The following is a 14,957-nucleotide window of genomic DNA, read 5'->3' as shown; positions in this document are numbered from 1 at the left end:
CTTAGCTGTAATACTTTGCAGTCTTCAGACAACAATAATTATTACTTCTGGAGGTTTAAACAAACTTTTGAGAGTGACTGAATATTTTTTAATTAAAAGAATGTATTTTTCTTTTTCAGATTCAGCATTACCAAAATGAGGACATATTTTGAGTTGGACAAGTGGCCCATTGAGCTTATTTGCATGATGATTCTCTTCACTAGTTTCAATTTCTCAGGTAATCATATTGCCAATGAGCAATATTTACATAGGACCCTGTTTACTAAGGAGAACTAGTGTTTTAGCGCCTGCTAACTGTATAGATGCCCATAGGAATATTATGGACATCTACATGGTTAGTGCATGCTAAAAATGCTAATGTGCCTCTAGCATGACTTAGTAAACAGGGCCCATATATTTCAATATAACCTTTTTATGTTGACAAGAAGACCACTGTGCCTGAGAATATATATATATAAATATATAAATTGTTGCTGTAGGTGTGCAGAAAATAACTGCAGCTCATGTAGGTCTGATAAGTTTGTTTGCCAAAATCTAAATTTGCTGCCTGACATGTTGCCTTATCAGGAGATATCTCCGTCTAATAATTAAAAGATCCAAGCAAAACACTTCATAATAACCTAGGAGTGAGTATTCCACAGTGGCTGCAATGGTTTGATTGTTAAACTTCTATTTAAAACAACAACAAAAAAAACTTTTACTTATCTTTTCTAAGGGGGATCTTTCTCCTGCATAAGTTCAGTCTTTTAATCAATCTCGGGTACACATATAAAGTATCTCATACCATGTATAATGAGTTTATCTTGTTGGGCATAAATATTATCCCATCTGTCCGAAATTGGTTCACTTCTTTCTTAAGCAATCGTTCTTTTTCGGTTTCTACCTCTTCCTCCTCCCCCTCCTTCTCACGCCCACTAAACAGTGGGGTTCCTCAGGGGTCCATCTTGACCCCCTTCTATTCGATATCTTCATTAGCCCCTTAGCTTTATTGATCCAAGATGCCAGCATCAAAACATTTCTATGTGCAGATGATATCCTCCTTTTCTTCTCCACATCATCCCTTCAACCCAATATAGTCCTTTTACAGATTTGCTTACAATCAGTTGCGTCATGGCTTGCACAGCATAGGCTTATTTTGAATACAGATAAAAACATCTCATGTTGGATAACTGGTAGACTTTCTCCACCATCAATGCCCTTCTGTCTTTTCAGTAGTACTGCCCCCTCCATGACTGCTTTTCGCTATCTTGGGGTCACAATAGATTCTGAACTCTCTTTCTGTAAACATATATTGATTCTCTCAAAATCAGTATTTTTTGCTCTTTGTTCATTCTGTAATGTCCTTGACATCTCCGCCCTTTATATGCTTGTCTTTGCTCTTGTTTATCTCACACTGACTACTGTAACGTTATTTTTGCAGGTTTACCTCAAACCCAAATCAAATGTATTCAGACATTACAGAATACTGTGGTGCTTCTCATTTACAATGCAAGATGCTCAGACTGAGTGTCCCCTTTACTGTTTCGATTACACTGACTCCCTATCTTCCTTAGGATCAAATTTAAGGTACTCTGCCTCACTCACAAGGCTTACTATCTGGATATCCAATCTTATCTGTCTTCTGTCACTATCCCTTACACTCCTAGGTCACTGTGTTCCCTTGACTCTCATAGTTTAGTACTCCCTTCCCCTCGGTTTGCATTTTGGAATCCACCAGACACTCTGCTTTCCATTTTCTTGCTCCATGACTGTGGAATGATCTTCCTCCTCCATTACGCTCCGAACAATCCTTCCCTAGATTTAAGGTATTGCTGAAGACATTCCTTATTTTTACGCATATGCTTTGAGGCCTTCTGCTCATCAGCCAGTTCCTCTGGAGTGTTCCTACCCCCTCTACTCATCTGACCCTCCATACCCATTGATCCCTGGTTGACTGCAACTGTGTTATATTTTGGAGCTTTTTCCTCTTTAATTTTGTTTTTTAATAAACTGCTTTGACTTGCCAGCTCAGCTAAGGTGGTATATCAAGCATTAGTAATCGTAAGCATAAATGTCAGTTTTGAATAGCATTTTTTAAAATTATGTAAATGAACCAAGAGCTGATTTTCATCTCTTGGTTAGTACCTAGACCCCTGAGTGCAAGCATTTTAGTATGAGTATGAATTTAAAGCCATATTTAAATTCTAAGATATGAATGAACTGCATTGTGGGACCTAACTTCAAGTCAAATGACAAAAGTTTAGATAACTCTTAGGGCTTGATTCATCAAGGTCTTTTGCCAGAGACCCTAAATCATAAGGAAAGCCTTAATGTATCAGGCCATTAAATCCATTTATTTATTTATTTTATTTGTTACATTTGTATCCCACCTTTTCCCACTTAGTAGGCTCAAAGTGGCTTACATAGCTCCGGAGAGGTGGTTACAGACTCCGGTGTGAACAAATACAGTATAGGGGTACTATTACAGTGACAAGTACAGTAAAGAAATATCGGTAAATAGTTGGGGTGATTCAGACAAAATGTTAGGGTGTGACTATGCGTCTGGGTTGAAAACTCCGTTTCCTGATTAAAATGCCATATTTCATTATTCGGTGTTTATGTCAGATACTGTGGGTATAATAACAGGCTTATTTTCGAAAGAGAAGGGCGCCCATCTTTCAACACAAATTGGGAGATGGGCGTCCTTCTTCCAGGGTCACCCAAATCAGCATAATCGAAAGCCAATTTTGGGCATCCTCAACTGCTTTACGTCGCGGGGATGACCAAAGTTCATGGGGGCGTGTCAGAAGCATAGCAAAGGCGGGACTGGGGCGTGCTTAACACATGGGCGTCCATGGCCGATAATGGAAAAAAGAAGGACAACCCTGACGAGCACTTAGCCCACTTTAATTGGTCTATTTTTTCTTGTGACCAAGCCGCGAAAAGGTGCCCGAACTGACCAGATGACCACCAGAGGGAATCGGGAATGACCTCCCCTTACTCCCCCAGTGGTCACTAACCCCCTCCCACCCTAAAAAAAAAACTTTAAAAATATTTTGTGCTAGCCTCTATGCCAGCCTCAAATGTCATACCCTTCTCCCTAACAGCAGTATGCAGGTCCCTGGAGCAGTTTTAGTGGGTGTAGTGCACTTCAGGCAGGCGGACCCAGGCCCACCCCCCCTACCTGTTATACTTGTGGTGGTAAATGTGAGCCCTTCAAAACCCACTGTACCCACATGTAGGTGCCCCCCTTCACTCCTTAGGGCTAAGGTAGTGGTGTACAGTTGTGGGTAGTGGGTTTTGGGGGGCTCAGCACACAAGGTAAGGGAGCTATACACTTGGGAGCAATTTCTGAAGTCCACTGCAGTGCCCCCTAGGGTGCCCGGTTGGTGTCCTGGCATGTCAGGGGGACCAGTGCACTATGAATGCTGGCTCCTCCCACGACCAAATGGCTTGGATTTGGTCATTTATGAGATGGGCGTCCTCGGTTTCCATTATCGCTGAAAACCGGGGACGACCATCTCTAAGGATGACCATCTCTAAGGTCGACCTAAATGTTGAGATTTGGGCATCCCCGACCGTATTATCGAAACGAAAGATGGACGCCCATCTTGTTTCGATAATACGGGTTTCTCTGCCCCTTTGCGAGGACGTCCTGCGAGGACGCCCTCAGGAAATCTTGGGTGCCCCGTTCGATTATGCCCCTCTAAGGGGTCTCTATTAAATTATATTTTTAAATTATATTTTAAATGTGGTTTTATTAGAATAGTAATTTCTTGAAAGCTGGTTAATGGACGTGCCTAATATACCTTATCTATTCTGTATCTTCATGCTGTGGTATATCAAGGGCGGGGTGGTGGTTGTTGTCCGCCCTGGGTGCAGGCAGTAAGGGGGTGCATTGAGCAGTCACAGAGCCACAGTTTACATATGTGCAGCTGTCAGCTCTGCCAGTCCCCTGCTCCCTCTGACATCAAGTTCCTGTTCTGGGGCAGGGGACCAGTAGAGCTGACCACCACATGCATTGCTCGATGCACTCCCCTTACTTCTTGGAGGAGGGGGTACTCCACCCCGAGTGGCAACCAGGCTAGGAATGCCTGTCTCTTCATGGGAATTGTTATTGACTCCAACTATATGATGTACGATATAGACTGAAGATGGGAAAAGTTTATTGCACAGTGCATGACAAGCTGCCTTTACAAACACAAGTAAATATCCAAGATTTACATTCATCATAAAACTTGTTTTGCTGTACATATTTCATTTACCTGGTTGATAGCAACTGACTGGCAAGGATGGTACAAGGCTATTGGATAACTAGCTTTACCTTCAGCCTCATCTCCCCCTCTCCCTCCTCTATGAGTTTGCTAATTTAAAATTTAACAATTATGGTGACTCCAGTATTCCTGCTCTTAGATCAATCAAGTAAAGAAAGCATAATTGGGAGGGCAATTTTCAAAAGCTATTTACATAAGTAAATATTGTTTTACCTGGGTGCAAGGATTTCTTAAACATTAACTATTCTAAAAGTGTCTAAAAGTGCTTGTGCTTTGCCTTTTAGAACTGATACAAAGTTCATGTGTAAAAGAACCCGGGGGATATGCTCCAAAATGTACAGTTTTGAAAGCCGTCTCGTATACATCTAGGGTACAAAAGGGTGCTCTGATTGAGCAGCTGGCCACTGGAGGGGTTAGGGCACAACCCCTCCTTAATCTCCCAGTGGTTGCCTCTCTCCCTCCCTCTCCCTTGAAAATGAGACTTGAAAGGAATACCAGGCTGTGTGACAGCTTCTAGTATTATGGGCATTCTTAGGGTTACCATATTTGCTCCCCCAGAAAAGAGGACACATGTCCCGTCCCTTCACCCCACCCCCATCACACCCCCTAAGGGTGTCCTATCCTCTCCTTCCCTCCCCTCACCTTACTGTACACTGCCCTGGAGGTCTAGTGACCTATTCGGGGCAGGAAAGAGTCCCCTCTTTCCTGCCCATATCGGCTGCAGAGTGTCTTGCTACCTCCCGTACCAGCGCCGATTCAAAATGGCTGCCGAGAGTGACCTTGCAAGACTTCTGCAGAAGTCTTGAGAGGCCGCCACTTGAACTCTCTGCGACCATTTTGAATCGGCGCTGGGACCGGAGGCAGCAAGAGATAGTCTGCAGCTGCTCCGGGCAGGAAAGAGGGGGCTCTTTCCTGCCCCGAAGAGGTCACTAGACCACCAGGGCAGTACAGTAAGGTAAGGGGAGTTGAGGATAGGACACCCTTAGGCCCACCCACCTGCTAACCTGCCCGTTTGTCCACAAATCTGGACAAACAGGTAGACTGGCAAAACCTGCCCGGTTGCCCGGCTGTGTCCTCAAAAAGAGGACACGTCTGGGACATGTGGTAACCCTAGGCATTCTGAGCAATATAGCACACAGTTCTCAGGAGTAGACTGTTGGTCAGGGTAGTGGACTGTAAATTAAGGGACCCAGGTTCAAATCCCACTTTAGCTCTCTTTATTTTTTTTTTTTAAATTGTGTGCCCTCCAGGAACAGATTAATATATACTGTACCTAAATATATAAGACACTTGCAAGCCTGTAGAAGTGGTGTACATTCAGGTACAGTAGGTATTTTTCTGTTCCTAGAGGCTCCCAATGACAGCAACAACAGAAAAGAGTTAAAGTGGGATTTGAACCTGGGCCCCTTGGTTTGCAGTCCACTGTCCTAATCACTTTGCTGCCCCTCTGCTCTGCATTGATATCTGTGTGGCCATTTTCTAAGCATGCTGCTATACAGATGTCCATGTCCCTTGTTTTTCCTCATTTATTATTTGGACATTCTAGTTTGTAAAATAGCTGTTCATGCTAGATGTCTCTAGCCACCTGGACATCCTTCTCACGTGTTTTTGAACATACATACGAGATGGATGTCCATTTGCTGTTAGAATGTCCCTATTCTAACTTGGATGTTCTTTGGGAAATGCTCGTCCACACCACTTCTTTTTTAAAGTCTGACAACTAGGGCTGGAATGTGGTGGGGAAAATCAGGGCAATTTCCAGGGGTTCCAACACAGCAAGGAATCCCCCACTTGTAGAAATGATTGAGGTTACTGAGGCAGCACTCAGGAGCTCTTAGCACTGGCCAGGCCCACTCCTTAATTCTCCTGCAGGCCCCAAACTCCAGCCCTGTTAATGACAGAAAATGTTGTCTTTCCCGTTTTACAGATACAGCTTCGCTAAGAGGAAAAAAGGTGCAGTATTATGGAAGCTCCATCAAGTCTGTGTCACTAACCAATAAAAGCGTCCCTAATCTTCTCAAGTTCACGGTGTGCATTGACCTGCAGAGTACTATCAACAGTAGGGACTGGACCGTGTTTACTTATGTAAGTGCAAAAGGAAAACAAGATCTTGGATTAGTAGGATCTGAAAAAAACCTGCGACTATATCATTGTGATACTGTTCATGAGATTGAGATTGAGTTAACGCGTGGGTCCTGGCACACTGTGTGCTGTTTATATAATGGTGAGAACCAACAGCTAGAACTGTACGTGAACAGCACCAGCGTACTGAACACAAGTACATCCTCTTCATTCCATTTAGAAGAAAATGGCAGCTTGGTGTTAGGCTATAACCATACAAAGAATGGGAGCAGTATTGAACTGATGACTTCGACAAACTTTGTAGGGTGCTTGTACTTCTTTCAAATGTGGGACTACGTGAGACCGCCCTCCGACAATTGTTCAGAAGGGAATATTATCAACTGGAAAGACGAGGTGTGGAAATTTACTGACATGCAGCCAACCCCTGACACATGTCTGCGCTGTGGTAAGTGACCTGCTTTTATCTCTTTCCTTTGGGTGGTGCAGGAGCTGTTGTAATTGAGCTGCTTTTCTTTCTTTATTGGGTGGTTCAGGCACTGTGGTGAACTGCACAGCAGAGAGGACTGAGGCCCCCTTTTACTAAGGCATGCATTGGCGTCTCTAACGTTTAGTGCACGCTAAAAACGTGAGCGTGCCTTAGTGAAAGGGAGTCTTAGACTCTGCTTGACAGGTGGTTGTGCATCTATTTATTTAATAGTCTGCACTACCTTGAAATTTTAGGCATCTGTGTACAATGTACTGCTCAGACAATGGCTAACAGGGTAAGCTGCAACAGACAGTGAGCTCTATAGCTTTATGCACATAATGAGTATAGCAAGATTGTATTAGTAAAACGAGATATGAGACTTCACAACTAAAATATGGTAAGAATGCCTGACAGCCATGACCAGCTGTAAATTCTTGTAGGTACACCCTGGAGGGGGGGGGGGGGTCTAGGGTCTAGACATTAGGGAATTGTTTTAAAGTTGGGATAAAGGGGACCATGCCAGTGGTGGGGTGGGAGGTACTACTAGACACCAGGGAATGTTTTAGTCAGGGGAGGGAGCCATATTGAGGGGAGTGGGAGGCTGCCACTAGATACCAGGGACTTTTTTTTTACTTCAGGGTTGTGGATATTGGGTCACGTTCAGGAATAGGAAGGGGGCTGCTAGACTACCAGAGATATTGAGGCTGATGCAGAAAGCTTTGTCAGGGTATGTGGTTCAGTTTGGCTGATCTGCTTACCCTTCTATGCTGCCTCAGACTTGGCAGTACATTTCTCTTGTTGTACTAGCCCGGAAGACATCAGCACATAGCTTTAAAAGTCCTCTGCATTGCTGTGGATTAATTAGTAGTCTCATTGCCATACATTTTAATACATTGTGTGCTGATGTCTACTACGCAAGTTAACTACAGTGCTGAAACCCTTTCTGTATCATGCGGCCAGTAACGAGCACACAGACCACTTGTTGAGAATGCACTTCTGCCTGCGGTAGCTTTCTGCATTGTCTCCTTAGTCTTTTTATTCCAGATTCAACTAGTAGATTTTTTAGTGTGCCAGCTCATTCTCTGTTCGTTCAGGAAACACTTTATGTAAGCCTAGTTTGCCTGGTGAGCATCAGGGCAGGTTACTTAAAGCGTTGTTGGACTGGTTTTGGGTCAGGACTAGAACTAGCAAAGGCTGGCTGGCACGCTGCCCATTCTGCATACCTCTAGCAGTCAATAAAACAGGCCAGATGTAGATATCAGTTCCAAACCATGAAGGGTTTACTCAAACTTGGAACAGATTGAATAATGGGATGCTCCAGAGTATATGAATTGTATTAATGTGAGCAACTGCAAAGTGATGCATGTGGGAAAGAGGAACCCGAACCATAGCTCCGTGATGCTAGGTTTTACACTAAGAATTACTGTCATCGTTGATATGTTGAAACCCTCTGCTCAGTGTGCAGCGGCAGCTAAGAAAGCAAGTAGAATGTTACGAATTATTAGGAAAGGAATAGGAAACAAAAATGAGAATGTTAATGACTTTGTATCACTCAATGGTGCAACCGCACCTCAAATACTGTGTGCAATTCTGGTCACTGCATCTCAAAAAAGATACAGCACAATTAGAAAAGATGATAGATATGATATGATAGAGGTCTATAAAATACTGAGTGGAGTGGAATGGGTAGAGGTGAATCTCTTATTCTTTTCAAAAATTCTAGGACTAACACCTGGAAAATAGGTGTTGATAAGGGCTTCCGTGCTAATAGCTATGCGCTAATTGGGAAATTAACACATGACCATTAATGAGGGAAGTAGGAAATGCATCCATTTTAAAGCTGGGATAACAGTGTCCTCAGCGTGTGGGAAACCCATGCTCTAGTCATAGTGCAGGCCACGTTTTAGCACAGCTTAGTAAAAGGGCCCCAAAATGTCTAATGTTATTAAAAGTGGAAGGATCTGAAGCAGGAACTCTACAAGACCATTTTCATACATTTCATGAAGTACATAGAATGCTTTCAGAATCCAAAAGGACCACCCTGTCGTGTTTTCCTGCTTGTTTGTTTCCAGTGCCAGTTTTAGACATGATGGGGCCCAGGGCAGAAATTAAGGAGGGGCCCCTGATCCTTGATCCCCCCTCCTATCTCCCCACCTGCATTGCTAATACAGGTATGAGCATCTCCTTCTTTTCTGCCCACCACAGTCCATTTCCCTCCCTTCCTGTACCTTGCGGTCTTGTTTAAAATTTTTATTTCCCTTCTCAGAGGGGCCCCGGCGCGGCAGCCATCCTCATAAGCTGCCTTTGGCTGTCCCAAAACTTCTGCTCTCTGCCACAATCCACTCAGGTGGAAACAGGAAATTGCTTGGGGGGGGGGGGGCAGATTGTGGCAGAGAGGGAAAGCTTCGGGGCAGCCGCAGGCAGCTTGTGAGAATGGCTGCCACACCGGGACCCCTCTGAGAAGGGAAATAAATTTTTAAAGAAGATCAGGAAGGGAGGAGGAGACGGACTGTGGTGGGGAGAAGGGGAAGAGATTCCTGGACCATGGGGTCCCCTGGAGCTGTGCGGCAGGCAACTGCCCTGTTTGCCCTCCCTCCCAACACTGGCCCTGGTTGTTTCCCCCTCCTCCTGTGAGGTCTGCACTGCAGTCCTGGCCAGGGTTGCCAGCTGTGAAAAATTTTCCCAGCCCAAAACCAGCCGTAAACCCGCCCAAAAACCGCCCGCAGCCAACCCCCGCCCCCGCGTCACCGAACCCCGCCCCCTGCATCACAAACCCCGCCCCCGTGTCACTAACCCCGCCTCCTGCATCACTAGCCTCGCCCCCGATGTCACTAGCCCCGCCCCCGACGTCACCCCTGACGTCACCCCCGCCCCTGAAAGGTTTCTATTGGACCAAATTGGACCAATAAATGCCCCGGAAAAGCTTCTATTGGACCAAATTGGACCAATAGAAGCCCCGGCAGCGGGAAAACCGGCCAATCGGCGGCCGCAAAAACCCACCCAATCCCGCACCGCGGCCGCTCGAAAACCCGCCCAAATCCCCGCAACCCACGCGATTCGAAAATTCCCCACAGCCGTTCCCGAAAAGCCGCCCAATTCTGCAGCTTAACCGCAACCCTGCCGACAGTGGTCCTGGCCACTCTCTGTTTCTCACCCTTTTTTTTGCCTTCCCCTGGAATGTTTCACTTCCCCCCTCTCATTTTTTCCTGCCAGTGTAACTTCTGTAAGTTTCTTCTTTCCACATGTTTAAACTCTATCACATCTTATTTCCTGTTAGGCCAGGCTGCACAACAGTCCAAAAACAAAATACATTTTGTTTGGAGGAAAAAAGTGCAGTTCATTCACAGTACTGATTGCTTAAATATACAGGGACAAAAAAAAACAAATTTAGCAGTGGGGTAGATCAACCTGAGTTCAAGCACAGGAGCTGTCAGAGTGGCTCATAGCATGATATATACTGCACTGAGCAATCTTTAGTCAGAAGGGATAAAAATACTTTATATTGGTAGCTGAGACTGTAAACTTTAATTGTTTGAGAATTTGTCAACTGCTAGGTGTTTTTATAGCACACTAACCTTCACATACTTTTATTGCCTTGTAAATTTCATTCTCCATTCTTTATTACTTTTCCAACCAACTGTGGAATTTATGCCTAAATACTTCATGTTGCTAAGCAGAAACAGGAAATCATATGCTTACCTTCAGCAATGGATTGTAAAAAAAAAAAAAGAAGAACAAAAATGACAATGACACAAACATCTTTAAATTTATATAGCTTCTGAGTTGTTTGTCAAAATCCTGTAATTCAGTTATACACTGATTGTGCTCTGTAAATTTGTCATCAGAGCCCTTAATTACCTACACCAGCAACTTTGTGGTGGGAACGTGTGATAAAATGTAGGAAACTATTTATTTCTGAGGGTACAGATAGCTATGCAATCTGAAAAATCAAGTTGTTGGTATGGAAACTGCATATTAATTGCATATCTTTAAATGCAAGTTAATTTTATTCATCATCAAATGCCGTCTTCGATACGAAGGTGGACAACTCTGGAGCATCAGTTCTCTGTGCCGAGCTTCCTTCGACTTGCTCAGGTTTACAGAGCTTGACTGGTTTTTCTGATGTTTTTGACTCATCACCCCGTTTTGTTTTCTTTTTCCCCTCTTTTCCCCTCTATAAATTGTATTAGCTTATTTATATGATTAGAAGCTACAGATAAAATGTAGCAAGTAACATAGTAACATAGTAAATGACGGCAGATAAAGGCCTGTATGGTCCATCCAGCCTGCCCAACAAGATAAACTAATTTTACATGGTATGTGATACTTTATATGTATATCCGAGTTTGATTTGTCCTTGCCATTCTCAGGTCACAGACCGTAGAAGTCTGCCCAGTACTGTTCTTGTACTAAGTTCTGAAGCTAACGCCGAAGCCCCTTAAAATTTACACTCCAGTCCATCCCTATCTATTCTCAGGGCGTAGACCGTAGAAATCTGCCCAGCTCCCGTTTTTGTTTCCCAATTACCGGCATCCCAATTACCCTCCCCCTTTTACAAAGACGCATTAGCGGCTGCCAGTGTGGTAATGCCGTTCATAGGGGCCCTTTTACTAAGGCGCAGGAAGGCTAATGCGTGGGTAGCATGCGCCAAATCAGCACTACTACAGGGCTAGTGCATGCACCCGGTGGTAATTCTGAGTTTGATACATGCCAAATCCTATGGTAGAAATTTTCTATTTTCTATCATGGGGGTGTTGCCAGCGGTAATCAGCAGTTGGCGCGTGCTGTGCATGAGCTCTTACCGCTAGGTCAATGAGTGGCAGTAAGGGCACAGGATGTAAATAGGTGCGTGCTAGTTTTAATTTCAGCGCATGCCCATTTCCCGGCCCACTAGAAAAATTTTTCCCCAGCCATGGTAAAAAAGAATGGCCCAGCATGCGCCCAAACCTCTCACCCACACTACTGTAGGCCACTTTTTACCGTAGCTTAGTAAAAAGGCCCCAAAGTTAATGGGCTGTGCCGGCATTACTGCGCGGCTTTGTAAAAAGGGGGGGGGGGGTTAATATGATAGGCTATGAGAGAATTTGAAAAGAAGCGTGCAACAGAGACAAAAGTTCATAATAAAACATTTTTAAAAGATTTCAAAGCAAGAAACCTGCAAGGAAGTTGAAGTAAAAGTGCTCTCAGGGGACAAATTAGTATAGCAAAGAAAAAAAAATACGTTAATTCTTTACTTTGATCTTTACTGGGGAGGATGTCCAGGAGATACCCATGCTGGAAACATTCTTTGATGGTGTTTCAGAGGAATTGAAGCAAATCATGATAAACTGGGAAGATGTAATAGTTCGGGAATATACAAGTTTAGTCCTTGAGGGTTGGAAACAGGTCAGGGTTTCAGGATAGCCCTAATGAATATGCATGAGAAAGATCTGCAAGCATACTGTCTCCCTTGTATGCAAATCTGACTCATGCACATCCATTAGTGCTATCCTGAAAACCTGACCTGTTAGCGACCCTCAAGGGGCCCTTTTACTAAAATGCATGTTTTAACTTGAGAATTTCCAAAACGCTTAGCCCATTTTTAATGTTGCCCTAAAATAATGTTTTTTTTTTCTTTTTGAAAGTCCCATACTAATTTTTCTATTAGTGTGCAAGATCTGCAAAAAAATGAATGTGGGAGCACTTACTGCTTCCTGTTTAGGAGGTGGTAGGTGCTGCTTCTGTGTTAACTCCATGTTAATCAGTTAGCACATGCTAATCACAATGAGCTAGCTGGTTAACACAGACATGCCCATTCTCTGCCCATGGCACACCCCCTTCCAAAAAATAATTAAAAAATTCAAAATACAAATGACTGTAAAATCAAACATTGTTAATTCTCTCAGTCTAGAACATATGGTTGAAAATGAAACATTTTAGCATTCTGTCTGCACAGTTTATTGTTCAATGAAAAATCTAAGAGGAGGGATACCTCCTTTCCAAATTTTGCTGCCTGAAAGGCCAATAATTTTTCAAACAATTTTAATCTCCTTATACCTCTAGTTGTTGGAAAATAAAGCAATTAAGATTCCTGTTTGAGTTAGATAAATTGGTAAGTAAAAAGCGATCATACACATACTAGGGAGCTGTTCCTTTTAAGATTTTAAATTAAAAAAACATGCCAGTTTAAGCAAAATCCTTGCCTCTACTGGAAGCCAATGTAGTTTAATGTAAAACTGAGAAACCCTATCTTACCTTTTTAAAGAAAAAAATGTCTTATTGCAGTATTTTGAATGGACTGGAGCTTTTTCAATGCGTATTTTGGGCTTCCTAGGTAAATTATATTGCAATAATCTAACTGGCAATAGTGCAGATAGTATTTGTGGTCTCACTCCCAGGAAATGTGGAGACAATTGCCATCATTCCATTCTATGAGATTTTGTTTTCTATATTTTCTTCAATTAAAGCAACTAAGGCATAATTTTGGGTGGGATATTGAGAGGAAACAAAAGCAATGCTGAAATCACCTAGGAATGCAACGTGAAAGTGCAAATGTAGCAAATTAAATAGATCTGCTTCACTCATTGGAGGTGCCATGCTGCTCAAACCAACCAATGGTCCATCAAGTCTAACATCCTATCTCTAGCAGAGGCCATACAGGAAGTATCTGGCTTATTATATAGGTGTTTATGTTCTTATGGCATTTCCAGTTATGTTTTATTCCACACTTGATATACTGCCTTTCTATAGATACAGTTAAAGTGGTGTACAAACATACTATTTTGCAGGTACGTCCCTAATGGGCTCACAACCTAAGATTATTTGTACCCAGAGGGTCACAAGCAGCTGCAGTGGGAATCAATCCCAGTTCCCCACAATCTCAGCCCACTACACTAACTATTAAACTGCAGTGGGATTTGAACCGAGTTCCCCAGGATCTCAACCCACTGCATTAACCATTAGGCTACTCCTGCACTCCACTGCACTAACCAATAGGCTACTCCTCCAGTTGCTCATTCACAGGAAGGGTATGGAGTCCAGGTGTGCGGATGTTATAATGCCGTTGTATCGCTCCATGGTGCGACCGCACCTGGAGTATTGTGTTCAGTACTGGTCTCCGTATCTCAAAAAAGATATAGTAGAATTGGAAAAGGTACAGCGAAGGGCGACGAAAATGATAGTGGGGATGGGACGACTTTCCTATGAAGAGAGGCTGAGAAGGCTAGGGCTTTTCAGCTTGGAGAAGAGACGGCTGAGGGGAGATATGATAGAAGTGTATAAAATAATGAGTGGAATGGATCGGGTGGATGTGAAGCGACTGTTCACGCTATCCAAAAATACTAGGACTAGAGGGCATGAGTTGAAGCTACAGTGTGGTAAATTTAAAACGAATCGGAGAAAATTTTTCTTCACCCAACGTGTAATTAGACTCTGGAATTCATTGCCGGAGAACGTGGTACGGGCGGTTAGCTTGACGGAGTTTAAAAAGGGGTTAGATAGATTCCTAAAGGACAAGTCCATAGACCGCTATTAAATGGACTGGAAAAATTCCTCATTTTTAGGTATAACTTGTCTGGAATGTTTTTACGTTTGGGGAGCGTGCCAGGTGCCCTTGACCTGGATTGGCCACTGTCGGTGACAGGATGCTGGGCTAGATGGACCTTTGGTCTTTCCCAGTATGGCACTACTTATGTACTTATGTACTTATGTACAGACGTAAGAAGTAGCGATCCCCATGCCTGTCTGGCTAATAATTGTTAATGGACAATCCTCCAGAAACTTGTCCAGATCTCATCTGTTCTATTAGCCTTGGCCAAATCCTCGGGCCAACACATTCCATAGTGTAATTAGATATGGACTGAAAAAAATATATCTTTTCCAATTCATTTTAAATCTGCTACCAATTAGTTTCTTGGAGTGTCCCCTTAACTTAGAAGTATCTGGGAGGATAAAGAACCTTTTGCCTACCTGCCCCACTCATGAACTTATAGACCTCTATCATCTCTCAGTCGTCTCTTCTCCAATCTTAAGGGCCTTGACTTCTTTAACCTTTTGTCATAGGTGAGCTGTTCCACTCCCTTAATAATTTTGATTGCCCTTCTCTTTAAATTCTGTTATATCTTTTTTGAGATATGACAGCCAGTCTGCTGCTGCACATAATACTCAGGGCATTATGC

General features: G+C 43.4%; 1 protein-coding gene across 1 annotated transcript in view; it reads left to right on the top strand.

Annotated features, from left to right (window-relative positions):
• The window catches only part of ADGRG4 (adhesion G protein-coupled receptor G4), a 194,138-nt gene that overhangs the window by 58,590 nt on the left and 120,591 nt on the right, over nucleotides 1–14,957 (top strand). The window contains exons 2-3 of the mRNA XM_030209905.1: nucleotides 120–217; nucleotides 6,181–6,780. Of these exons, the coding sequence (XP_030065765.1) occupies nucleotides 120–217; nucleotides 6,181–6,780 (698 nt within the window). The remainder of the gene's footprint in view (nucleotides 1–119; nucleotides 218–6,180; nucleotides 6,781–14,957) is intronic.

This window comes from Microcaecilia unicolor, chromosome 7 (assembly GCF_901765095.1).
Source record: "Microcaecilia unicolor chromosome 7, aMicUni1.1, whole genome shotgun sequence".
NCBI classification, from domain to species: Eukaryota; Metazoa; Chordata; class Amphibia; order Gymnophiona; family Siphonopidae; genus Microcaecilia; species Microcaecilia unicolor.
The sequence above is the reverse complement of the archived record's forward strand: the minus strand, read 5'-3'. Positions and strand labels throughout refer to the sequence as shown.